The sequence below is a fragment of the Sarcophilus harrisii genome, chromosome 3 (assembly GCF_902635505.1).
Source record: "Sarcophilus harrisii chromosome 3, mSarHar1.11, whole genome shotgun sequence".
In the NCBI taxonomy this organism is placed as follows: Eukaryota; Metazoa; Chordata; class Mammalia; order Dasyuromorphia; family Dasyuridae; genus Sarcophilus; species Sarcophilus harrisii.
The window spans coordinates 554,354,183-554,380,112 of NC_045428.1; the positions used below are offsets into that span (position 1 = coordinate 554,354,183).

General features: G+C 44.5%; 1 protein-coding gene across 4 annotated transcripts; it reads right to left on the reverse strand.

The window, feature by feature from the left end:
- Positions 1 to 221: 221 nt before the first annotated feature.
- On the reverse strand, positions 222 to 25,634 carry SESN2 (sestrin 2). 4 transcript variants are annotated; one of them, XM_031962462.1, is made up of 11 exons: positions 20,921 to 21,349; positions 8,733 to 8,798; positions 7,532 to 7,726; positions 5,940 to 6,122; positions 5,229 to 5,441; positions 4,926 to 5,076; positions 4,099 to 4,217; positions 3,552 to 3,742; positions 2,713 to 2,857; positions 1,969 to 2,057; positions 222 to 1,637 (listed from the first exon to the last, which is right to left on the reverse strand). In XM_031962462.1, the coding sequence occupies exons 1-10, from the start codon at positions 21,002 to 21,004 to the stop codon at positions 1,971 to 1,973; spliced, it is 1,434 nt and encodes a 477-aa protein (XP_031818322.1). In that variant the 5' UTR covers positions 21,005 to 21,349; the 3' UTR covers positions 222 to 1,637; positions 1,969 to 1,970. The 4 variants fall into 4 exon arrangements, with proteins under 4 accessions (XP_031818322.1, XP_031818323.1, XP_031818320.1 ...); XM_031962463.1 differs by lacking the exon at positions 20,921 to 21,349 and adding an exon at positions 25,478 to 25,634 and having other exon boundaries at positions 222 to 2,057; XM_031962460.1 differs by having other exon boundaries at positions 222 to 2,057.
- Positions 25,635 to 25,930: the final 296 nt, after the last annotated feature.

Here is a 25,930-nt window from a genome sequence, read left to right on the forward strand (position 1 = left end):
TTTCAATGACCCCAGGACGGTTGCCAAAAGGGGCCTGGGTACCACCCAAGTCCTGCTCTCAGGAATGGAGCTGAGATGGGAGTTTTGTGGTTGACTCCTGCCACATGGTCCCCAACACCAATTCCCAAGAATAATCCCAGGTCTTAGAAGAACACCCCCACTTCCACTCCCATCCCCACCTCAGGGATTTCATTAAAAACCAAGCCAAACCAGAAGAAAAACAACCTCAATGAATCTTTTATTTGTCAATATGGAGTATGTAGCAAAGTAACAAACATTTCTGCATTGAAACACTGTTTTCCTCCCCAGCTTTTTTCCTTTGTGAAATTCATAGGGACAGTACACATCTTTGGGGTCTTGGCTCAGGGCCAAGTGGTCCGCAGCCTAGCCTCAACATACCAGCCATTTATGTCACCATGACCTGCATGATGAATAGCGCATCTGGTCAACACCTCCCCACCAGTTCATCTCCGTCCCTCTAGCCAGACCCTTAGCATGGGTGGGGGCTGGGAGAGGAACACCGAGGGAGTAGAGCAGGAACAGCAGCTTTATTTACGAAGGATGGCAACTCATAATACCTCCCAAGTGTCCAAGAGTAAGAGACAGAGCAGGAGGACTGGGAAAAGATGGCAAACAGAATTCACAGTTTTGATAATAGAGAAAGTGCAATGTAAAATGGCTCCGGCCCTTCTGGACCCGGGGCAAATGGGTGTGGGGAGGGGATAAGGGTCCAAGGAGAGAGAGATTCTCCTTTTTGGCAAAGGAAGGGAACATTCAGGGTCCTAAGGACCTCTGGGTTTGCCCTTATTTGGAAGCTGTATAGGGCAATTATAAATTCTGGAACCAGAAGCTTTTCTATTTTATAGACTAAGAAGCTGAAGTCTAAAGTCTCACAGTCAGCCAGAGGCAAAGTGAGGCCAGGGAACTTTGGGGAAATCTCCTGACCCTCTCAATGTAACACTTACTGTGTCACTTACTTGTCAACTTTATTCCCCAAACCCAAATTCTAGTAAATACAAGGAGTGAAGGAGGTGGGTCAAGGTGCTAGTTTTGGCAGAACCTGGTAATTCTGGACAGAATTCACCCTGTGACAAGTCCAATTTCCTTAGTCACAAGTCAAGTAGGGATGGATGAAACCAGTCCTAAAGGAGCTTTCCTTCACATCCCAGGCCCATCCAGAAAGAAAAGACCACCCACTTCCTCTCCGCTCAAAAAAGCAAAGTTCTGTACCAGCCTTCTTCCTATCCCCCTTCTGCCCTGATTTCTTCTGGGGATCCTCACTGCCAGCAGTGAGAGAAGGGAAAAAAGGCTGGGAAGGGAATCATGAAAACAGATCAGGGAGCCACAGATAATTCCTCTGACTGCCCAGGCTCCTTAGTGTAACAGGGCTAGAAGAATAGATTTGGGGGCAGGGGCCTTGGAAGTGCCCCCAGGGCTCCCCAAATCCCATGGAGTGTCAGCCCAGTTTTGTGCAGGTGCTATCCCAGGCTGTTTCCTCTTCATCCAGGTGTCCTAGTCCGTTGAATCCAGGACACATCTTCAATGAGGGGGCCGGGGGAGAACATACAAGGTGCAAACAGCCTTTCTTTTCGGAAGCTGGGGCTTAGAACAGTCTTCCTTGAAGTAACTTCTTCCCTCTAACCGTGGTGATGGAAGAGGGGAAGGAGGAAAGAAAGGATGAGAGAATGGCCTGGATGTTTCCTGCCTACCTCTTCAGCTCCCAGAGGGCCGGGATTGGGGCCCAGAGCAGACAGGCCCTTTTGGTTCCACTGGACAGGGTGGGGAAAGGATGGAGAAGGGTGGGGGGCCCAGAGGCACTTGATTTCCAAGGTTTCATAGACAAAATCAGACTGGGACAGAGAGGGAAGGTGATATGGGCAGAGACCAACAGTCTGTAGATCAGAAAGGAAGCTGGCCCCCCCAGCCAAAGTAGTGTCCAGTCTGGAGACAAGGGGCCACGGTGCCCACCATCAGGTCATGTAGCGAGTAATGGCTCGCAGGGCGTAGAGGAGGGCTGCTTGCATCCGAGCCTCCAGCAGTAGCAGATTCACATGGACCTGGAGAAGGGAAGAAGGGGTGCAGAGAGGATCCTGTTGATAAAGTTGAGACACTCTCACCTTCCCATTTTTCCAGGACTGTGCCCCATCTTACCTCCTATGTTATCTACCCCTGAAATCAACCAGTGTGATTTGGGGACCTAGGAACTCCATGTCTCAAAAGCTTAGCCCAGGTGCCTGGCCTCCACACATATGGCTACCTTATACACAGAGCCTTCTGTCTGACTCCCTGCCTTGGTTTCTGAGATGCCTTTACCTTCCCATCTCCAGACCTGTAGCAGGTTCAAACTGGACGGACCTTCTGATAGAAAGTCAGAGCTGGGAGGACCCTTAGAACCTGGGAGGTCAGAGCTGGGAGGGTCCTTAGAACCCGGGAGGTCAGAGCTGGGAGGGCCCTTAGAACCCAGGATGTCAGAGCTGGGAGGGCCCTTAGAACCCAGGAGGTCAGACTTGGGAGGGCCTTCCTTGGGGTATAGAACACCAAGGCTAGCAAGGACCCGACAGCATAATTTTAGTGGTGCAGGGGATCTTAGAGAATGTTAGAGTTAGGAAAAAACTTAACTCCAGAGTTACCTGCTTTCCCTCAAGTCCCAGCACTTGACCTCCAACTTGCCCTGTTCCCTCCCATACTGCCTCTAGCAGGAAGACCCTTTACCTTCTCAGAATGCCGGAAATGCCTCCAGAAATGATGGTACATCCTCTTAGTTGTCTTCTCTGGATAACAGGCTACCGTTTTGATATAGACCTTGAAACTCCTCTCCAAGAGCTGGTTCACCTCCCCATAATTATAGTCATCATACCTAAAAAGGATGCCCCCAAATAGTATCAATCATCTGCTCTCAGAGAGAAACCTCTGCCAAAATGAGCTCCATGTACTCTCAAGAAAGGAGTACCAAAGAGTCCCAGGGGAGGGAGCCTGCTGCCTACCTCCTCCCCCTGGAGAAGGGCTAGCAGAGGAAAGGTGAGCTAGGGGAGGAAACTTCTCAGGCCAGTCAAGTCCATTCCTCCAACCTCCCCGAGTAGTCGCCTGGAGGAAGGCTCCGGACCAGCAAGTACTGCTTAAGCCCCTAGAGCCACTTCAGATCCCATTTCTATTAGAGTTTTACTTTATTAGGGAACCCTTCCAAGAAGATCACAGAAATGACCCCAAGACTGTTTAGCGGGAATGGGAGAAGTGACGAGAGGGCAGCAGATCCCCTCCAAAACCAGAGAAGGAAAGGTGGGAAATAGAATTTTTTTCTTTTTTTCTTTCCTTCTCTGTCTCTCTTCTCTTTCTTTCCCCCCTTTGCTGTATCTCTTGACTTCATCTTTCTCTGAAAGGGGACAAAAAGATCTCAGGCAAACCATTTAGGAGTTTAGGGGATGGCTCACTGCATAGAAGCCTGTGGGTGGGCAGGGAACATGCTATCCCTCTTCCCCAGGACACCACTTAAGTGGTAAATGATGGACAAAACCTTGGCGACCATCCATGAGTGGGTGGAAGCTACTTCTCACCTAATGCCAAAGACACAATGGATGTAGTTCCAGATGGCCCTGCGGAGCATGGAGGTGTCCACGCCGCTGTGCATGGCAATGGTGTTGTAGGTCAGGTTGTATACCACCTGAAACTTCTCATCCAGCAGCTGCCCCCCCTCTGGGTAGAGTCGCTGGATCAAGGAGTAGCCGTGGTCCTCCCAGGTATAGTCCTGAGGAGCAGAGGGCAGGGGATAGAGGGGAGCCTGGTGAGCGCTGGGAGGACAACTACCAGTAGCTGCCCAGGCCCAATTCTTCTGGACTCCTAATGCCCACCATCCCAAAGTAAATTTTCATGTCCCTGAAAGGGATTCTGGATCTCGGTGAGCCACGGGGGTGGGAGGACTAGATTTGAGCCTCCTCCATTACTATCAACCTTGTTGGGTGAGGCTTCTTCACTAACCTCCAGTGACCATTGTGTCTAGGGGTAGGTCTCTACACTGAAAACAATTTCCAGGTTCCAATTATTCCCTCCCCTCCCCTTCCCACATAAGTGTGGAGGGATTTCTCTAAGGCAAGGGAAGGCTACCTGAGCACGGAAGGTTGGAGGGGCTTGGGTGCCTCGCCGGGTGAAGTCCTCATACCCAAAAGTGGGATCTTCCACAAAGCACAGGACATCAGGGGATGGAGTAAGCTCTAGAATGTCACCTGTGGATCAAGCCAGAGGAAGTTAAGAGTAGAGTCAGTGTGGGGGCAGCTGGTTCCCAGCCCTCCTGCTAAATAATGAAGAAAGGTTGAGAGTTGAGAGAAGAAACTCTAATAAAGGTGCTGCTGTTAAGACCCCCACATCCCAGATCCAGCACAAAATGGCAGTCTCCTCCACCACAAGGTCTTTCCTTGAGATCAATGGCCAGGAGAGCTCTCTCTCTCCACTGGCCATCATACCCTTTCTGCTCTTTCCCACCTGTGTACCAGATCTCACCCCTCTCCTGCTCTCCTCCTAGCTGAAGACAAGGTCCGGAAGGGCTGAAACTCTTCCCTATCCCAATACCCCAAGTCCTTCCTAGGAACCCTCAGATTATCCTTGTCCCTTTTCTCTAACTAGAATTAGCTCCCCTAGCTTTAACAATAAATAACAGGATTCTGGGACACCTTCAGAGATGTTGGGAAGGAGAGGCCGCTGATCCAGTTTGGCCAAAAGGGTCCCAGCAGACAGGTGTTATACCTTCCAGAGACAAAGCTACCATGAATGGCTATTGTTTCCAGCTGAAAAGGGCCCTGAGAAATGCATATATCTGTGTATATTTGGGGAGTGAATTATTCTCTTCCTAAGGAGATATTCTGTCAGTAGACAGGACCCCTGTTCCTCTTCCTGACCCCAGGGAGCTCCAGCCCGCTAGGTCCCAGTAGCTTTACTTGTAGGGGCCACCAGAAGGCTCTCAGACTTCTCCAGCTCAAAACGACTCTCCATCTCCTCTTGAGAAGCTGCCTCCTCTTCTAGCTGGCATTCCTGCAGAATTTTCATTCGCTCCATCAAGGCCTCTACTTCCCTAACAGCATCAAAGCCCTGGTGGTGCGAGAGGGGGAGAAAGACTAGTGGTTAAGCCCACCTGTCATTCACCTAAAAAGTAGTTCCACCAAAATCTTCCCAACACAGACTGAGCTCACCATTCCTCCCCTCCCTCCGATCCCAGGTCTACCCCAGACCTTGCTACTTACCCCAGAACTGCCAAGGGGGTATCCATTGGGAGGACTGCTCTGCCCACTGGGCGGTGAGGGCACCTGGAGGCCAGGGTTGCTCTCTGGATCCCCATCAGGGAGGATGCCACAGCCAAAAACAAAAGATGCCAGGGAGTGATAATGGGTGAGCAAGACCACTGCCTGGATGAGCTCAGCCAGGGACCAGCTGTGTTCGCCAGTGGTCAGAAGAGCCTGGAAGACAATTCCCAGTTCTCTCTTATTACACCTGTCCAGGGTTGAGTCCCTTCACAAATCTATGAGCTGCTTTGTTCCTCATAGCTTAACACCACATATTACCCACAGGGAATGGCCATTAGATGTCAAGGCTCATTGTATTCTTGGGGAAAAGCTGACTCCTAGGGCAGGTGACCTTTTGTGCAAATTAATGGAAAGGCAACAAATGATGATCCCTCTAACTGGGGCCCAGACCTCCTTGGCATCCATTCCATCCCATCCCAGCTTTTCTCCCTCATTCCTCCACATAGTTCCCTCCCACCTAATTTAGACCCCATTCTGTCAGTTAGTTCTACACAGGGTATCCATCACAGAATAAGATGACCAGGGACCTTAGAAGGAGGAATATCAGAACCTGAAGAGATCTCAGAATGCAGAATGCTTGCACCCTTATTTATGAATAACATATGAAGGCCAGCTAGTGTAATAATTATGATGAGGCTTCCCCCCCTTTACCTCAATGTGCTCCTTGGTGACGAGCCAGGGCCGATGGGCCAGCAGCTTGTTGATCTCATTGAGGTTTCGGAGTTTCTGGGGGACTCGGTGAATGCCTAGGAACCACTCAGGGTCTCCACCCACTTGCAGGAACTCAGCCATGTGGAAGCTGATCAGGTAGGAGCACTGATGTCTGGCAGAGGCCTGTGGGAAGGTGGGAGAAGACAGATTAGGGAATGGGGAGAGGCTGGCCTCCCAGACAGCTTCGTTCCCCTTGTCTTCTAATCAGGGTGGAATGAATGTGGAGGCTGGATGTAGGAACTTGCTGGGCAGACATGGCCTGGATCAGCAGAACCAGACAAGATCGGTCCGAAGGGGCAGGGAGGGCAAGAACAAAGGTCAGACTCTGATCCCTCTTCATTCTGCCTTCCCTCTGAAGCCATAACTCAATTTATCTTGTTTAGACCTAACTGCTGTCTCCCTCTTAGATTGTGTAAACTCCTGGAGAGAAGACAATGCTTGCTTTTTGCTTGTCCTTGGATGACTTATACCATCTGGCCACCACTCCTTTATATGTACTGTCTCTTCCATTAGAATGCAGGCATCTAGGTGGTGCAGTGGGCAGAGCGCCAAGACTGGGGTCAAGAAGACCCGAGTTCTAACTGTGACTCTGGGCAAGTCACTTAACTCTGCTTGCCTCCATTTCCTAATTTGTAAAATGAGCTGGAGGGGAAAATGGCAAACTATTCCAGTATCTTGGAGAGAAAATCCCAAATGGGGTCATGAAAAGCTGGACATGACCTCTTTTCTTTGTTATTTCTGCAGACAACTAGCTTTTCATTAATTCCTCTCGACCCCTCTCTACCTACTCAGAAAGAATTCAGGACACCCTCACTTTGGGGCTCTTTGCCCCAATCTTCTTTCCAATATTCCTTCTTTCCCTACCCTAGCTGGCCATCAAGCCCCTTCTCCCTCCATCTCTAACCTCACAGGAGAAAAGCCGGAATCTCACCTCCATTAAACTTTCAAGCTCACCCAGAGCATTGTGGACAAGGCCCCTCAAGATTATTTTTTTCCCTGTGCTCCTCTCCCCCTCCCCAGAATAAACTATTCACACCAATTAACAATTGGTGTGAATCCAATTCATCCAATCCAACTAAGACCACCACTTCTTTTGACTTTGTTCTGCTAAAGCACTCCAAGGTTCTGTGGTTCTTACCACCTATCTCCCCATGGGGGACTTGTGGGCTTTTCCATCTATGGCTCTTGATTCATTCATTCACTCACTTGCCCATTTAATGACTTTCTACCTGATATACCAAAAAACAGAGAATAACAGCTCCCACTGCTGTAAATTAGGAAGTGCAAGTATTACACCCATTATATGAAGAAACAGTTTTAAGGAAGCCCAAATTTTTACCTCGAATTTAGTACAGCGAATTTAGTAGCTAGAACTAGCTCACTCCTATAAATTAGGAAGTACAAGTATTAGACCCATTTTATGGACAAAACAGTCTTAGGAAAGCCCGAGTTTAGTGCCTAGGACTAGATTTAGTCCCTCGGGCTTCTTCTGGTCACTACTTCCTAGCCCCAAAGGCCATCCCGGGGCTCACCATGATGGCAATGTAGTGCCTCCAGGAGCAGGGCAGAGGTCCATCCACTCGCAATAGCAGGCTCTGCATCTTCCAGAAGCTGTTAAGGTAGTCGGGGTGCAGGCCCATCACCAGTGTGACATTGTCTGGCCGTCCTGAGGCCAAAATCTCCAGACCCAACTGATGCTCAATGGCCATTGGTCCCTGCTGCAGGATCTGCCAGGAAAGGGAGGACTTACATTCAGAGACCTCTCTGGTCCCCCATTTCCCCAAACCCTAACTCCTTCATTAACAATTCAGATGCAACACTGGTCCATTAGGGGATGTACATGGATATTCCTGAAAAAATGTTTCATCTGATAAAATGAGGTAAATTTATGCATTTGTCTATAGATCATTAACAAATTGATAGAACTGAACACCCTCCTCAAATAATGGGAAACAAAGGCAAAAACATTAAGAACCACTAGGCATTATGCTCTAGTTTTATTAAGGGTAACATAGCAAGGGGGCTTAGGGAGAAAGAGCTCTGATTGGCAGCATTCAATCCGAGTCACTTTCCAAGTTGTCTTAGGAACTAAAATGAGAAATGAATGCCAGTCACCCTCTCATTCTCCACTGATCGGTATAGATTTCAGCTCCAGGCACTGTGGCTGGCCAGGGTCTGACACACCCTTTACACCATATCAGTTTCTGATCTCTAATGCTCCCCAGGAGCAAAGGGTCCTCTGGGATCTGGCCCAGACAAGACAAGGAAGGAATCATGTCAGAACTACCCAGAGCCTCCTGGAAGAACAGGATTCCCAGACTGCTCACTACACCGAGATCCCATGCAGGAAACTTGGCAAGTAAGAGATATTAGAAGTCACCAACCACTAAATTGAATTCCTGGACCCCTTTTCAGGACAAAAAAAAAATCCAGAGAAGCAAGTGATACAGTAAGTCCTCAGCTCCCAATCAGGGTCAGGGCTGATTAAGGGAAAACCTAATATTTAAAAATCCAGACCTAACACAAGTATGCTAGGGCAGTGATTCATATTACAGAGAAATGCTTTATTTACCAACCCTAGTTTATTATGTATCTTTATAGACCCTTAATTATTAAAACGTTCTCCTTCATCTCTTTCTCCCTAGTTTCCTGGGTCTTGCCTTTCCTAGATACTCAGATTGGGATGATCTCTCCACTCCCACAACCCCAGGCAAACAAATACTTCTTGCTTACCTCTTCCACAGGGATAAAGGCACTAGGGCCTCGGGGGAGCCTCCGAGTAGGAACTATCTTCTGCTCCTAAGAGAAAAAATATTTCTATCAATGGGGTCAGAGGCAAGGGGGTGGGAATGCTGGCTCCCTCTCTGGCCTAAGACACAGTCCTTCCTTTGGAAGAAATCCTTAGGACCTAGCCCTGGCAGAGACCTTAAGTTAGCAACGTTAAGTGTCAAGTGCACCTTATAATAGGAGAGGAATAAAAGTCTCCTCTCTCCACCTTCTTCATTCACTATTCACCCATTAAGTCTCTAGGAATTGCCAGCGCTCCCTCCCCACAGGGAGAACACTTGAACTTGTAGGATATGGCTTTAAGCCAGTCATTTTCTCTGTAGGGAACCTCAGTTTTCCCCATCCATAAAAGACAGGGCAGCTTTCAGAGTCCTGGTACCTCAGTTTAGGGACTCCCCCACAGATGTCAGCTTTAGCTTCAGCTTCCCTCACCTCCTCAGGCCTCAGAGGCCTAATCTCCCTCCCTTCCCCTCCTCCAAAACAAACAACTCAGTCTGGAAGATAAGGAGCTGCTGACTAAGCAAATCCCCTTCCTCATCCCTCCCAAGCTGAAGACAGATGGAAACGGCTCTCAAGGGGGTGGAACCAGCTCTGGCCAGCTGGGGAACTGTGGCAGGAAGGTTTTCAGGAGAGGGATGGAGAGACAGGTCAAAGTGGCCTTAAGAATCTCGAGTTCTGGAGAAAGGGGGGAGGGGAAGAGCAGGGAAGACAAGCTCACCTGGAAAGTGTCTCCCCCCCCCCCACCCCCCCCCCCCCCCCCCCCCCCCCCCCCCACCATCTTCTGTGGCCTGCAGGGTCAGCTTGCCACTGAGAGAGCCCAGTGGAAGATCCCAGGAGAGGAGAAGCAATTAGGCCCCTGAATCCCTTCAAAGGCCTCCAGCAGCTCCACCCCCACCTCCCAACCCCATCCCAACCAACTTCCCAGGGAAGATAAGATTTACACTCCCACATAAATAATAATTACATAAATACAAAGGGTTTTCTTCACAATAGCCACTTGGGGTGGACAGTGCAAATATGGGGACTTAGTATTTGCAGATAAAGAAACTGAGGTCCTGAGAAGTCTTGTCAGTCAACAAGCATTTATTAAGTGCCGCCTATGTACCAGGCACTATATTAAGTGCTGATGTTACAAAGAAAGGCAAAAAAAGATGTCCCTATGGACAGTCTAATGGGGAGAAACAGGAAAACAACAATGTACAGAGAAAATATTGACAGGGTATATACAGACAAAATACTCTTGGGGAGATATGGAGGTAATCACCAGAGGGAAAGCACTAACAGGATAGGGGATTAGGAAGGTTTCCTGCAGAAAATGGGATTTTAGCTGGGAACTAAAGGAAGTCAGGAAAGCCAGGAGGCAGAGAGAATATTTCAGATACAGGGACAATCACTGAAAATGCTTGGAGTCTGGAGATGGAGTTTCATGTATGAGGGAAATAGATGGCAGATTCTAGAATGGCCTACCTGAGATCTGAACCTAGGACTGGATTTCAGTCTAGTTCTCTCTTGGGCCAAATGAAATAATAGTTGTAAAATGTTTAGTACTTGGCACACAACAGATGCTTAATAAATGTTTGCCCCTTTCTCCATGATCACAGCACTGCCCCATCTACCCCAAGGCACTCTTCTCCCCACTCTCCTTCCCCAGTCTTAGGTTACTTCCCCTAAGGCTGATTCTTTGATAAGATTTGGAACTAGAAAGCATTGGAGGAAATTGAGGTCCAGAAACCAGGTAGTTAGTAACACAGAATTCAAACCCAAGTCCTCTGTCCAAAGTCCTCTGCTCTTTCCGTTATACCATGCTCAATCTGGGGTAAATTCAATGGGGAACAGGGAAAGAGGGTTTAGGAGGGACCTTTCAGAGACAGGTCCTGTCATGTTGGGGGAAGAGTTAGCTTATTCCTTTTGGGCCCTGACTCCTTCCCTACCTCCCAACCCCAAGCAGTCAAAGGTCTATCCCCAAGATCAAAGCACTAGCTGCCCTTCCCCAGTTAAGTGACCCCTAGGAGCTCTGTGCCAAATTTACAGGAAAAATTTCAAAACCTAGCTGGCTAGGAGAATGACAATTTCCTCCTTCCACACCAGTCCAGTTAAAACATAACAGCCCTAGGACCCCAGCTCTGACTCTGGAATTAGTGTTTTGCTGGCTACCTAAATGGGAGCTTTGATTTTCACTTCTCATTACTTGTTAACGGTACCACCACCATCAATCTTTCTCCTCTCTTTTCCTTCTCTAGTTCCATGAAAAGTATTAGCACCATCATTGCAATCTCCCATGTTGTAAACTCCTATAGTCTCTTCCATCTTTCTCTAGTATCCTTTTCATCCAACCTTCCAAGCCATCTCAGACACACACCCCTTTGCCAACTGATTTTCTTCACCCCTTCCAATCCTGATAATTTTGCTAAAGAACAGTTCTGATGACTTCATCATCTACCTTAGAGACCCTTAATTATTCCCCATTACCACCTAACAGGTGAATCCAGTAATATATAAGTGGAAAACCCAATAACAAACCTCTCAGTGCCAGGGACCCGAGGCCCTTCACAACTCTATTACATTCTTCCATACTCCAATGCTTAGGGCATTGGGTTGCTGCCTGATGGTCAAGATTTATTTATGCAGCTTTCCATTTCCATCCTGATCACATCTACAAGACCCTTGAAAATGAGTATCCATTCCCCCCCCGAGTTCCTATTTGTGATAGGGAATTCACTATTAATGTCGGGAAGAAAAAATTTGCCTTCCTGTAACGTCCATCCACGGGTTTTTGGTCTGTCCTGACAGGTTGTGTACCCAGCTAAATGGTACAGTAGATAGAGAGCCAGCGCTGGAGTTAGGAAGACTGACCCCAGGCAAATCACTTAACCTTATTTGCCTCAGTTTTCTCATCTGCTAAATGAGCTGGAGAAGGAAATGTATCTTCGCCAAGAAATCCCCAAGTGCGGACATGAAAAATTGAACAGGGCTAAAATGATGAACAAAACAAAGTTGTGGTATCTGAATATGTACTTATTAGAGCAGTTAAGAAATAATAAATCTAAGAGGTTTGAGAATTCTCATATATTGGCCACAAAGTAAGCAGACTCAGGAAAACAAGAGACACAATGAATCCAACAATATAAATGGAAAAAACAATAACAAAACAACATAAAACGGAGTGCCTCTATAATATGACCAAGTTGGATCTCAAGAGAAATTAGAAGGCTTTTACTTCCCTTCCTTAAAAAATCGGTTATGGGGGTACAGCTAGGTGGGGTGATGGATAGAGCACTGGTCCTGGAGCCAGGAGGACCTAGTTCAAATTTGACCTTAGATACTTATTAGCTGTGTGATTCTGGGCAAGTTACTTAATCCTGAATGCCTTAACACTCCTATCTCTCCCCCTCCTCCCTAAGAACGGATTATGGGTAGAACATTACAGATGTCATACTTGATGTATTGTTTAGATCTGCAGAATTGTGAAGGGGTGACTGTCATTATCGCTATCCTTATGATAATTCTGAAGTTACTGGGTCTCCATTGTGGCGATAACTTCATTCCCTGATGTTTGTCTGTCTATTGCAGTCCTGCTAAGCTTAGGCAAAATTGATAGAGTAATCCCAGTATTTGTTGGTAAATGTTTAACAATCTAGTCCTCTAAAAAGAGAGACTGTGTGTATAAATTATGTACTCATGTTTCCAAATTACACTGCATCGTTAATCTAGACGATCAACTAAACAATAAATCAAAATCTGATTTGTCAAAGTTGTAATATGTAAGATAGAGCTGCTGCTACCACATCCCTGACTATAGACCATCTGGCCAGAAAGAGGCAATAGATAAATTTGAGAAGCAAATCATAAGCCTGGCATAGAGACATCACCATATGATTGATTAGCTACTTCAAATTATTCAGCCATCTGTAAGAGGGCTTGATATCTTTTTTTGTCTTCCCCCCTCTTTCTCCAAAAAGTAGAGTATCTAATAATTTCCGGACTTGCCTTAGTGTTTATCTCATCTTAAAAGGTGGAGGATCTAACTAGGAGAGGGAAGCTTTATTTTGGATCTGATTCCCCCAACTGGCTGCTGATACAGTGATGATAACCCTGGGGGTAGAAGAGGTCAGTGATTACTCCATAATTGTTTAACATATATCTTATATTTTTTTGGGAAAAAAATATTTCAGAGGTTTCAGAAAAGATAAGGAATATTCCATGGCATTCCAGGAAAAGTTATTCTGAGGGAGGAATATGGGACAATCAAGAATAAAATTCTAAAGAGGAAAAGGGGAACAGTTCCAATGAAGAGGAATAATAGGATTTGTTAGAACATATCTATGTGGCTGAGCAACTACCAACTTTAAAAAAATTTAAATGAGTAAAAATCTAAGTATCGTTTTCTTTATTTTTTTGCTTATATATGTACATTAATTTAAAAAAAATATATATATATATATACACATTTCTTTATGAATTGTGTTGGGAGAGAAAAATCAGAACAAAAGGGAAAAACCACAAGACAAAAAAAAAAAAAAAAAAAAAAAAGTGAATATGGTATGTATTGATTTTACTTTCATTCTCCATAGTTCTCTCTTTGGATACAGATAGCATTTTCTATCCAAAGTTTATTGGGATTTCCAGCAATGAACTGCTGAGAAGAACCAAGTCTTTCATAGTTGATCATCACCTAGTGTTGCTGTTGCTGTGTGTACTGTATCCCTGGTTCTACTTGTTTTGCTTAACATCAGTTTGTGTAAATCTTTCCAGGCCTTTCTAAAATCAGCTTGCTCATTTTTTATAGGATAATATTCCATTACTTTCATATACCATAACTTATTCAGCCCTTCCCCAATTAATGAACATTCACCCACTTTCCAATTCTTTGCCACCACAAAAAGCTGCTACAAACATTTTTTGCACATGAGGGTTGTTTCCCCTCTTATGATTTCTTTGGGATACAAATCCAGTTGTAGTACTGCTGGGTCAAAGGAAATCCTTTGGACATAGTTCCAGACATAGTTCCAAACTGCTCTCCAAAACAGCTGGATCCGTTCACAACTCTGCCAACAATGCATTAGCATTCCAGTTTTCCCACATCCCCTTCAAAAATAGGATGAAGGGAAATATGGTAATTAGAATTGTGAATGTGAGTGAGATAAACTCTCAGAATTAGACGAACCTAACCACAAAATAAATAAGAAAGAAACTAAGGAGATTAATAGAATCCTAGAAAACCATAGCTCTCTATCCTATGAGAGACCTCTGGAGAACTGAATAGTGACAGAATGAAATACACCTTTTTTTCAGCAGTGCTTAGCATATACACTAAAATTGTTTTAGGCATAAAAGTTTCACAATCAAATGCAAAAAGGTAGAGATGCTAAATGCTTCCTTTTTAGACCACAAGGCATTGAAAGTTATATTCAATAAAGTGCCAGGGAAAGACAGACTGAAAACAATTGGAAATTAAACAATCTAATTCTAAAGAATGAATAGGTCAAACAAAAAATCATAGTAACGTTTTCATCCGATAATGAAACAATATACCGAAACCTATGGGATGCAGCCAAAGCAGTTCTTAGGTGAAATTCTCTCTCTAAATAGTCATATAAATAAAATAGAGAAAGAAGATCAATAAATTGTGTTTATTTAGATTTTTTAAAAGAAATGTACAGAAGATGAATGAAGAGGGCCAAAAACAAGAGGATGTTTCAGGAATTCTGACGTTCAGAATGAGCTGAAGTTAAAGAAAACAAGAAAAAGATTTTTTTTTAAAGCTATATTGGGAGAAAAAGGAAGACCAAAGAAAAGGAGACAGTCATAAAAGAGAGAGAAGGTAAAATTGCTTAATTCTTGTTTTTGTTTTTGTTCTTTGTGCAAAAAGGGGGAATGACCTTTACATTGGAAAGGAAAGAACAGAGAATTCCATATTCAGGTAAGGAAGTAGTAAGAGGACTTGGCCCCTGCAAAGTCAAGTCCCCTGGCGGGGCAAACTACAACCTTGGGTCCAAAAGAACTGGCTGATCAAATTGCTGAGTAGTGATATTTGAAAGATCAAACAGAAGCATTATAAATGAGAAAAAAAAAAAAAACCAATTGATGTAGCCACTTCCAAACTATAGTCTGCAAATTCTAGTATGTTCCAGTGAGTTTGACTTCTATTCCTGGCAAAATTGAGAATGCATTAAAGAGATGGTGGATGAACATCTGCAAAGGGAAGTTACAGTAACTAAGAACTAACATGGCTTCATTAAGTACAGGTGGTGCCAGAGTGACTTCAAGTCACTTTCCTGGCACACCTGCAAACTAGTGACAAAGGGAAAATTATGGATATAATCTACCTTGATTTTTAGTAAAGCTGTTGATGTGTCTCACACTGTTCTGGACCTGTCAGGAAGGCAATCAGATGGATTTCCAAAAGCAATAGATGGATGACAATAGAGAAACTGACAGAATCAGGATCCAAGAGGATTCTCATAGTTTGGAACTATTAAGACTAAAAAAAAAAAAAAAGGGAATTGGTCTTCAGAAGATATGGCTTAGGTAGGACATAACTGATTGTCTTAAATTATCTGAAGAGATGTGACTCAGAGGAGTGATCAGATTGTTGTTTAACCTCAGAGAGGAAAGTCAAAAGCAATGAGAGGAACTTACTAAGATTCCAATATATGCTTGGTATCAAGGAGGAAAAAAAACACACAAAAAAAACACAAAAAACCAAAATCTACCAATTTCTACTGCTCAAAAGTGGATAGAACCCCTGCTCTAGAGTCCTGAGTTCAAATTTGACCTCAGACACTTACTAGGTATGTGACCCTGAGCAAATTATTTAACCCTGTTTGCTTGAGAAATTTTTAAGTGACCCAGGCTATACAGGTGTAGGAGACATGCTGGATCCTGAGTCCTAGACTAGCTTATGAAAATTACTAACATAAACATTTTCTAAAATCACTAACATAATATGTTTAGACTTGCTGGACCCCAAGAAGGAACACTTGCTCTGTAAACTATTTCTTAAAACCAGGCAACCAAGTTGCTGTTTTGACTGTTTTTAACAGACCTTGTGGCTAGGTTATTGTTTAAAAAAGATTCTATTTTTAGTAGCTTTAGTATTTCTAACATAGATCAGGGACAATATTTTAGTATAAAAGTTTTCTTCCCTTTGACCCTAATTGCCAATTAGTTATCCATGCTATTTGTATTTAGCTGGCCTGCTTTGTCAAAATAAAGCTTTATCTTTACAGGAATTACAGAATCCTGTAAGAGCAGTTTCACTCCTATTCTGAACCAAACATTCTCCAGCAACATAGCTATATAAAATAAGTATACAAACTAATTATTTAATGATTATAAACCATCATTTTGAGACTTCCACATTCAGTTATAGACCTCATGTGGGATAGCAATGCAGTTTAAGAAGCCCTAAAGACTCCAGAAAATCCTTCAATTCATTACATGCTCTTCAGCTTAACCTTTTAAATCAAGGCACATTAACTGAAGAACAATCATTCATTAGGATTTAGGGCGGAAACGGATTTCATTGAGTTTTCCCTAACCTCTTCCCTCTCTATTTACTGATAAGAAAACTGAATTCAGAAAAGGGAAATGACTTGATTAAAGTTACATGGTGCATTAGTGTCAAGACAAGGCTTGACACAAGTCTCATGCTGAGCTCTACTCAGCAGGTTCTGGATCTGTCTGGAAAAATAAAGACAAATGCAACACAGAACAAGAGAAAATCAAAAATCCCTTTCTTCTCAAAGGATATGAGCAGATAATTTTCAGATGATAAAATTAAAGTCATCTATAGTAACATGAAAAAATGCTCAAAATCATTATTGATTTGGAGAAATACAAATTAAAACAACTGAGGTACTATTTCACACCTCTCAGATTGGCTAAGATGACAGAAAAAAAAATGATAAATGCTGGAGGGGATGTGGGGAAACTGGGACACTAATGTAGTGGTGGAATTGTGAAATGATCCAACCATTCTGGAGAGCAATTTGGAACTATGCCCAAAGAGTCATAAAACTGTGCATACTCTTTGATCCAGCAGGGCCACTGTTGCGTCTGTATCCCAAGGAAATCATAAAAGAGGGGAAAGGACCCACCTGTGCAAAAATGTTTGTAGCAGCTCTTTTTATGGTGGCAAAGAAATGGAAAATGAATAGATGCCCACCAATTGGGGAATGGCTCAATAAATTATGATATATGAAAGTAATGAAATATTACTGTTCTATAAAAAATGATAAACTGTAAGAAATGACCAACAGGATGATTTCAGAGGGGTCTGGAGAGATTTACATGAACTGGTGCTGGGTGAAATGAGCAGGACTAGGAGATCATTGTACACTTCAACAATAATACTATATGATCAATTCTGATGGACGGGGCCCTCTTCAACAATGAGATGAACCAAATCAGTTCCAATAGAGCAGTAATGAACTGAACCAGCTACACCCAGTGAAAGAACTCTGGGAAATGACTATGAACCACTACATAGAATTCCCAATCCCTCTACCTTTGTCCTCCTGCATTTAAAAAAAAATAATTAATAGCTTTTTACTTACAAGATATATGCATGGGTAATTTTACAGCAATAAAAATTGCCAAATCTTTTGTTACAATTTTTCCCCTCCTTCTCCCCACCCTCTCCCCTAGATGGCAGGATGACCAATACATGTTAAATATATTAGAGGATAAATTAAATACAAAATAAATACATGTCCAAACCATTATTTTGTTGTACAAAAAGAATTGGACTCTGAAAAATTGTACAGTTAGCCTGTGAAGGAAATAAAAAATGCAGGCGGGCAAAAATATAGGGATTGGGAATTCAATGTAATGGTTCTTAGTCATCTCCCAGAGTTCTGGGGGAGGGGGAAGGAGGAGAAAAGTTAGAACAAGAGGTTTTGCAATTATCAATGCTGAAAAAATATCCATGCATATAACTTGTAAATAAAAAGCTATAAAAAAAAAAAAAAAAAAACGAAAAAAAACAAAAAACAAAAAAATGATGAACAAGCTGATTTTAGAAAGGCCTGAAAAGATTTACTTGAACTAATGCTGAGTGAAACAAGTAGAACAAGGAATACATTGTACACAGTAATAGCAAGATTTCGTGAAGATCAACTATGAAAGATTTGGGTCTTCTCAGTGGTTCACTGATCTAAGGCAATCCCAACATGATAAAGAAAGGTGTATTTAAAAAATTAATGTACATGTATAATCAGAAAAACAATATTAAAAATATTGAAGATACCTATCATTAAAAAATCCTCATCTTCTCTGTCTTTTTTTCTTCCCCCAATCAGGAAATTACAGTTCCTAAGCACTCTATAACCCTAGCATATAATCCTTCACCTCCTGTCTCCAGGCCTTTGTTTTTGCTGTCCTTTATGGCTGAATGCCCTCCCACTTTGCCTCTCATCTATTTTGTGATTGTCTTTGATTTATGTATTTTATATTCACATTTGCTTTCTCTTTAGGAATGGGAATTCCTAGAAGACAGGGACTGTGGTTTTTTTTATTTTTTAATTTTTCTTTGTTAATGCTAGTACTTAGCACTGGACTCGGCACACTATAAATGCTTAGAGATAATACTTGTTGACTGACTGGCTTCTAGTTTAGAGTTACCTAGGGAACTGAGAGGTTAAATGATTTTCAAAGTATAAATCAGAGCTCTTCCAGAATCATTTCTCTCTAATGGTTCTAAGTACCGCTTAGTCAGCACTTAATGGTAAAGACTCTCCTTAGCACACACCCAAAGGGTCAGGGGTCTCTCTTCTTGGGTTAAAACCCTTTAACGGGGTTCCTATGGTCTACACTGTAAATTCCAAAGCCTTGGTCCGGTATTGCAGACTCCCTCCACCCTTCAGTGCCACCTTATCTTTCTGCTGTTAGTTCTGATTATTCTAATCATGTATTCCAACTAAATTAACCTACCAATTACCTGGTTTGGGGACTCCAATCCCCCAGTATGGAGAAATGCTTAGACCTCACCAATATCTCCAGCTCCCATTCTACTGCCTCCCTGAAGCCTTGTCCGATTCCCGTAATCAAAATTAATCTTTCCTGCCCAAGTGAATCCTTTGTGGATGCTCTTTTGTAAGAGTTAGCGGGTGTCTTCCTTGTGTCTTCCATAGGCTTTGGGGTGAGGACTCGGTTATCTAAGTCGATGGTGTAACCCAGGTCCACTAATTTGTACATGTTTTAAAATTTCACATATTTTGGGTGTTTTTATTGTTTTGTTAAATATTTCCCACTTTAATCTGGTTTGAGCTATACTGGGGAGCTGGCAGGTGAATGTTTGACACTTCCAGTGTAAATCATGTGACCGTTCCTCTTCTACAGGTGTGGTCAGACCGATATTGCAGTGGGGAAGTCCTGAATTGACCGTCTGGAGGATCGGGGGCTCAGATCTGTCTGGGAAAGTTCCCTTGAATTCACTCTCCTTATCTATCGACTGTTTTCTTGGGGGGTGGAGGGGGAGAAACAAACACCTGCTCTCCAAAGGAAAACAAGACTTCCTTGTCCTTCCAAGCTTTCTCAAGTCAGTAGGAGTACTCATTAACTTATCCGCCGTCACCGGCGAGACATCTCCCGCTGCTGACACCGGGATTCCGAAGTTTTCCACTGGGGAACGATTCTATCAGGTGAGAGGGCACGGCCTTGCTCCTTCCACTGCAGAGCTCCCACCCGCCCCTGGACACACCTGGAGGAGGGAGGGAGGGGGTGGAGTGTCGGCGAGCGAGAGAAGGCTGAGGAGTTTTCTTTCCACCTCCGGAAAGGAACCATTAGTCTTTCTATCACACTAGCCCCTAGAGGTCGGGAAGGTCATTCGGAGTCCTCCTTCATTAGGGAAGTAAGATGGTTTAGGGCAAAGGAGAAAGGTCTCCGAGGATTGAGGATCGGCATTCGAATCTAGGTGACTCTTGATAATCAAGTCTCTCCATCTCCGACATTCTCCCGTTTTTTCCTCTGTAAAAGCCTGGGACCTTTATTCTCAGGCCCCCTCCAGGACTACCTAGGTAGTTCTCATCTAGATGTAAAGGTTACAGCTCCTATTCAGGGAGTTCCCGGTCTAATAGGGTGGGAGACACTTCTACCCCTCTCCCCCCAACATTTCATACAAACCAAATCTGAAGTTTGGAAACTTCAAAACTTTCCCAAATGCGAAAATACTTCTGAATCCCGGAATGAGATTCAGTCAGGAGAAAGGTCGGATTTAAATCAGGTGAGGTTGGAGGAAGGCTTCCTGGAGGAGGGGCACCTCGTATAGCTCATGCCTCAACAACGTTTTTCCAGCTCACAAAGCCTTTTCCTCATGACGATGAGGTGAGTAAGGTAGAGCAGACAAGCACCGAGTCAACGATGGGGACAAAAGACTCAGCAAGGGTCAAATCACACAGCTAACAAGTGGCTGAGCTTACTGAACAGACCACTAGTTTGCGGCTGCTCGGTTCTTTTCTTCAGCCCCTCTTGGCCAAAGGAGATAGGTCACCACCAAGCTCCTCATCCTTTCCAGGAGTTCCCACCCAAGTCGCTGCCCACCCCAGGCCAGAGAGCACCTTGCTCCTTGCTGTAGGTAGCTTTTTTCCGCTCTTACCCCCCCCCCCCCCCCGCGAGTCCGAGATCTTCCCACCCCAGTAAGGAAAAGTAAGGAGGATAGCGGGGAACGGGGAGGGGCAGGACCCGGGGGCACCTCGAAGTGCCCTGAAAGTCTCCTCCTCCGCCCCAAGAATGAAAGATTCCGCGCGACCATCTCCCCAAAGGCACAGTTCCAAGACCTGGGCCGAAGGTTTTCCCTCGGGGAAAACAGGAAAGAAAGCGCACAGGGTGGGCTCCGACGGGCCCGGGCATATCTAGGCTTCAAGGCCAGTCCGCGAAGCCCCTCCTTCTCCCCACCCCCACTCGGTCCCTAGAAGCCGTTCAGGGCTCGTCCCCGGGAAGGAGGAGGAGCAGCAGCAGCAGGTCAGCGGGGCCAGTTGATGCAACCCCAGAACCAGGTTACAATCTATACTCAGCTCCTAGCTCCCAATCCCAAGCCCAAAGCCGAGCCAGCCGTCGAACCAGTCCCGTAGCCAGAGGCTCGGGTCCCCTCCACAATCTGGGGAAATTGCCGGGTAGGGGTCTGGCTCACTCACCTCCGCGGCCCCAGCGCCGCCGCACTGAGCGTATGGGATGTAGCGCTGGATTCCGGCGCAGTTCTCCGCGTCCGCCACGATCATGGTGCCAGCCAGCGCGTCCCTCCCCTGCGGGGCTCGCGGGGCCGGTCGCGGGGGCGTAAGTGGGTCCCGGGGTCGTCGCCGCTCCCAGCGAGGCGGGGCTCTGCACCTGTCCGCAACACGGGAAGGGTGCCTGGCTACCGGAGGGGCGCCCCAGGTTCTACAGTGTCCCCAGGGGGCCTTAGAATTCTAGAGTGAAGAGTGTCTTGGCTATCACAGCTCACCGACATCCCGGCCCCCGAATGCCTTTAGCTTCTCCCGACCCGACCTCGGCAACAGGGACTACCCAGTCGCAGGTCGGGGGAGTGGAGTGGGGAGGGCGGGGCAGAAAGCCCCAGGCTCTGACCAATCACCTTCTTGCTGGTTAGGCAAAAGGAGGAGACACCTTCCCTCTACGAACGGCTTCTCTCGACTATCTTCCAATGGGCTCAGGGAAGCGCTGAGAGATCTGGGAGTTGTAGTTTTTTTTAACTCGGAGGATGTTGCAAACTTTTGCAAGAAGGTTACTCATAAACAAGTAAAAGAGAAACGAGAGACCAAGAGTGACATTCCCACATAGCCATTTCGACCGCATGATGAAATGCAACTTTTTAGGGGTGGGCCGGGCATCTGAGTTGAGAATTTCAAACCAGTTCATGCTGCAGATTGTAAGTTCCTGGTGAGATTGTCTGGGGTGTCAGGATGGAATTTGGAAGAGAAATGCATATTAACATCGTTCCAGTTAAATTATAAATCCGAACCTGAGGGAATCTTAAGGTCTTTCAATATATCCAATTTGCCCTCAAACAGGCCTGCATCTTCAAACATACTAAACTTTCCAAACATTCACATATAATCTGAAAATTTCCAGCAGGGATTTCATAACTTCCCTAAGAAATTCTTTTTGATGTCCACTTGAATCTTTCTTGCTGGAGTTTCAGTCTTTTCCCACTCCTTTATTCTCCTTACCAGTTTTACACCTTTTGACTATTTAACGGTATTTAATCACTCATAGATCCTTCAATAAATCAACAAACATTTGCTAAACTTCTCTAAGTGTTGGGGCACCAAGTTTGAAACATTAAACTGTCTTGGTTTTCTCATCTACCAGATGACCCCTCTTGGCTCCTTACATAGATCCCCCCCTATAAAGGAGGGGGGGCATTTGCTCCAAATTCTGACCGTGACCCTTTTCTGCCTAGGAAAGGGAGGAAAGAAAAGGGAAGGAGAGTAAGGTGGGGGAAGATAATAGGGCTGAGGGAAGGGACTGCTTGCTACTTGATGCAACTTTGAGCCTGAGTTACATCTTCCCAACTCTGGAATGCATACACCATCCCAACTCAGCAGCTGAGATAGGAAAGGGCAGCTAGCCCTTTAAACTTAACACAGATGGAGATAGATGTGAGGCAGGAATAAGGTCTTTAGGGACTTGTTTGACCTTGGGAGAGTAGGGAAAGCAGCTAGATTCCTGAAGCTTCCCTCCTTTCAGTTTAGATGTCCTTAATCTTCCAAACTGCCCCAAGCACCTTCATGCTGTGGACTTCTCTCAAATTTATCTTTTAATCTCTGATCTCTGCTCTAGTTCTAGTTAAAAATTTTCCAACCTAGTTGTTGGATATTTCCATGAGAATGTATCTCTGGAAATTAAGAAAGCTGAATAACTTTTTTTATACTGAAAACTGAGCTCATCTTCCTAAAGGCAGTTACTTCCTCATTCCCATTAATTGCTCCCGATACTCCACTGAAAACTTGACTCATCTTTCTCCCTATACCCTATCAGTTCTTGTCCATTTTTCCTCTCTACTTCTAAAATCCAAACTCAAATGTAGATAATGGTGATCACCTGTCATTTAGATTATAGTAACAGCTTTACTTTAATTGGCAGACTATTTCTCTTCTCCTGCCTCTTTCAATCTAGTCTACCCCTCTTGCTAGAAGAATCTTCTTTCTTTTTTGATACAATCCATTAAGTGACTTGCTCAGGATCACTAAACTAATAAGTGTCTAAATCGAATCTGAACTCAGATCCTCCTGACTCCAGAATTGTGTCACCTACCTGTGGGGGAGGGGGACCTGGGAACCCAGAACCTTTTTTTAAGATTTAAGCCTGACCCTGTTACTCAACTGTTTGAAAGTCTTCAATGGTTTTCCTTGGTATAAAGTGATCAAGTTTAATCTAATATTGGCATTTAAGACCCTCCATAAATGGCTCCAAAATTCCTTTCCAATCTTACAGAATGGATTAAGAGCTCCAGGAGACCTTACTGGTCACTTAATCTTTCTCATTTTACAAATAAGGAAACAGAATGAGATTAAGTGACTAGTCCAAATCACCCTTTGAGAGTAGCAAGGCTGGGATTTGAAGCCAGGTTCTTCTGACTACAAATGCATTCATATTCATGTTATGTTATATATGATATTGATATTTCAAAGCACAAATTTCCCTTGTGCACACCCTGCTCCAGCCAAACTGTATTAGTAGGCATTTCCAAACACACTTTCCCATTTTCCTGCCTTTATTCAACATCCCCTCTTTCCTCTTTTTCTCTCTTCTCCCTCTCCTTTTCTCTTCCTTTCTATCTGTTTCTGTGTGTATGTGTATTTTTCTCTCCTCTTCCTTCCTCCATCTCCTAGAGCTGTCTGTTGAAATCTCACTATTCTTTAAGGATCAGCTCCAATGTCATTTCACCCCCAGAAATAATCTCTCTCTTTCTACCTCCCTCTTCCTCTCTCCCCATCTCTGTCTCTGTCTCTCCCCACCCCCAAACCCCACAGCACCATCTACTGTTACCATGATTCTTATTGCCTACTGCCTTGTATGTACAGTTATTAGTATCAACACCTTCTTTCCCCCATGAGACTCCATGCTATAAACTCCATGGCAGGGATTGTGCCTCATTCATCTCCAATATAATACATAGTCCTATATGCAATAATAGTACAAAATACTTTGTAATCAGAATCTTTTTTTTTTTTTTTCTTTTGCTCACAAAAACCTTAGGCTGGTAGTGCAAGTATTATTCTCTTTTTACAGGTCAGTATATTGAAATTTAGAGATCCAGTGTTGGCTCAAGGTCACATAGAAAATGCCAGAGTTTCCCGACTCTCAAATATAGTTCTCTTTCTGCTTTCCCAGGCTGTTTCTTTGTATCTCCCTCTATACCTTATATACAAAAGGAACTCAATAAATACTCATTCAATTAAAGGACACTGTGATTTGAAAAGTTCACATAAAGAAATCCCTTCAAGTCTGGTTGAAACTATCAGTCTATCCAATTGATTTTTCAGCTTTCACTCCCTTTTTCAGAGCAATAAAAGGAGTATGCTGATCACTCATTCTCTAGGAATTCTTGAATCGGTGTCTTCAGGTAAGCCAGGGAAACCAGTGCAAGAAACATACTAGACCCAGAAATCTTAAACAAGCCCAGGTACAAGAGCTGTGCCGAAGTATCTATGCTAAAGGGAAGAGTGTTTCCTTCCACCAGTGAGGAAGGTAAGATGGCAAAGACTTCAAGACCAGCCCAAAAGGGACACCGGCAAATTGGAAGGGAAAAGACGGGTTTGAATTTTCACAAGCAGACCGTGCCCTCTGCTGGGCATATGTTGCTACAATTCAAAGTAGTAACAGAAAAAAACGCTACCTTTGAGTTTCTCTTGTCATTATACAGACAGCACGAACCCAGAGGCCTCAAGGAGGCTGCCATTGCACAAGATCTGAGCTTGTAATGGCATAAGTAGAATACAAACCCAGTTCCAAAGTCAGAGGTTTCTAGCCACAGAGCCCAAACAGTCTGATTGCAGAGACTGGATCAGCTTGTCAATGGTGACCAGCTGTGTGGTCCAAGAATTACTCTGAGAATGATTCTGCTTTTAGGCATAATATGGCCAAGGTCCAAAGAAGCCTAGGGCAACTCCTTAATTTTATAGAGTAACTGAGGAAGACAGAAAGAGACGGAGTCAGGGTGGAGTTGTCCTAAATCACACAAAGTCTTACTGGCCTGAGATCAGACTGAAACCCAAATGTCTAGATTTCTGATTCAGGCTTGTGCCCCATTGTACCACAATGCCCCGACAGCCTAACATTTCTCCCAAAGGACAATACACTTCCTCCCCATCTATCAACATTTCCCAATTCCTAAAATATGCCCACACATCCCCTCAATCAAAAAGAAAAAAATTTCCTCCTTCCCAATAGGAGTCCTACTCACCGGCAGCATCCCCTTCTCCCAGACTGGATGCTCCCAAAGCAAGAGCATTCCCTCAGCTTCCTCAGACATTGGATGGCCTTCCCTTTGCCCTTTCAGAATTCCCTTGGCTATCTTTTTCATGTCAGATGTTGCTCTGATCCCTCTTTTGGGCTCATCTAGTTCATACCCCTCATTTGACAAATAAAAAAACCCCTGCTGCCCAGACATGTGAACAGCTACCTTCCTAAGGCAATCCATCAGAACTGGGCACTTTCCCAGGTGGGGGAAACCCCTAAAGGACAATCAATACCATTGCAAGCTTCTCCAGAAGTCTTCAGAACTTGTCTTGGTCACACCTTCCTCCTGGGCTTGGCAGATGAGGTGTCAGGTAGACCTACTCTGATCAAGACTACCTTAAACCCTTCCTCTTGCTAGCTTTTTTTCTTTTTCTTTTTGCTCAGCAACAGGCTCTCTCTTATATGTTGACTAGTGGCCAATTAAAAGGGAGATGGGTGGGATTTGTCTGGCAGCCAATAGGAACCTCTGGGAATAGCTCCGGGAAGCTGATAGGCCCGGTCCAGTTTCTGACTTGGTTACAGAGGCTAAACCAAGGGCCTTTTAGAAGAGTGAGGAAAGGATGCTCTTTAAATCCTTGGAGTTCTGCCTCCTAATGTTTTCAGATAGGTAGTTAGGTAGTAGCCTACCTGTACTGCACAAGAAAATGAGCAGCTCTTTTTTCCTCTTGATTCAGAGGAGGGGGGTA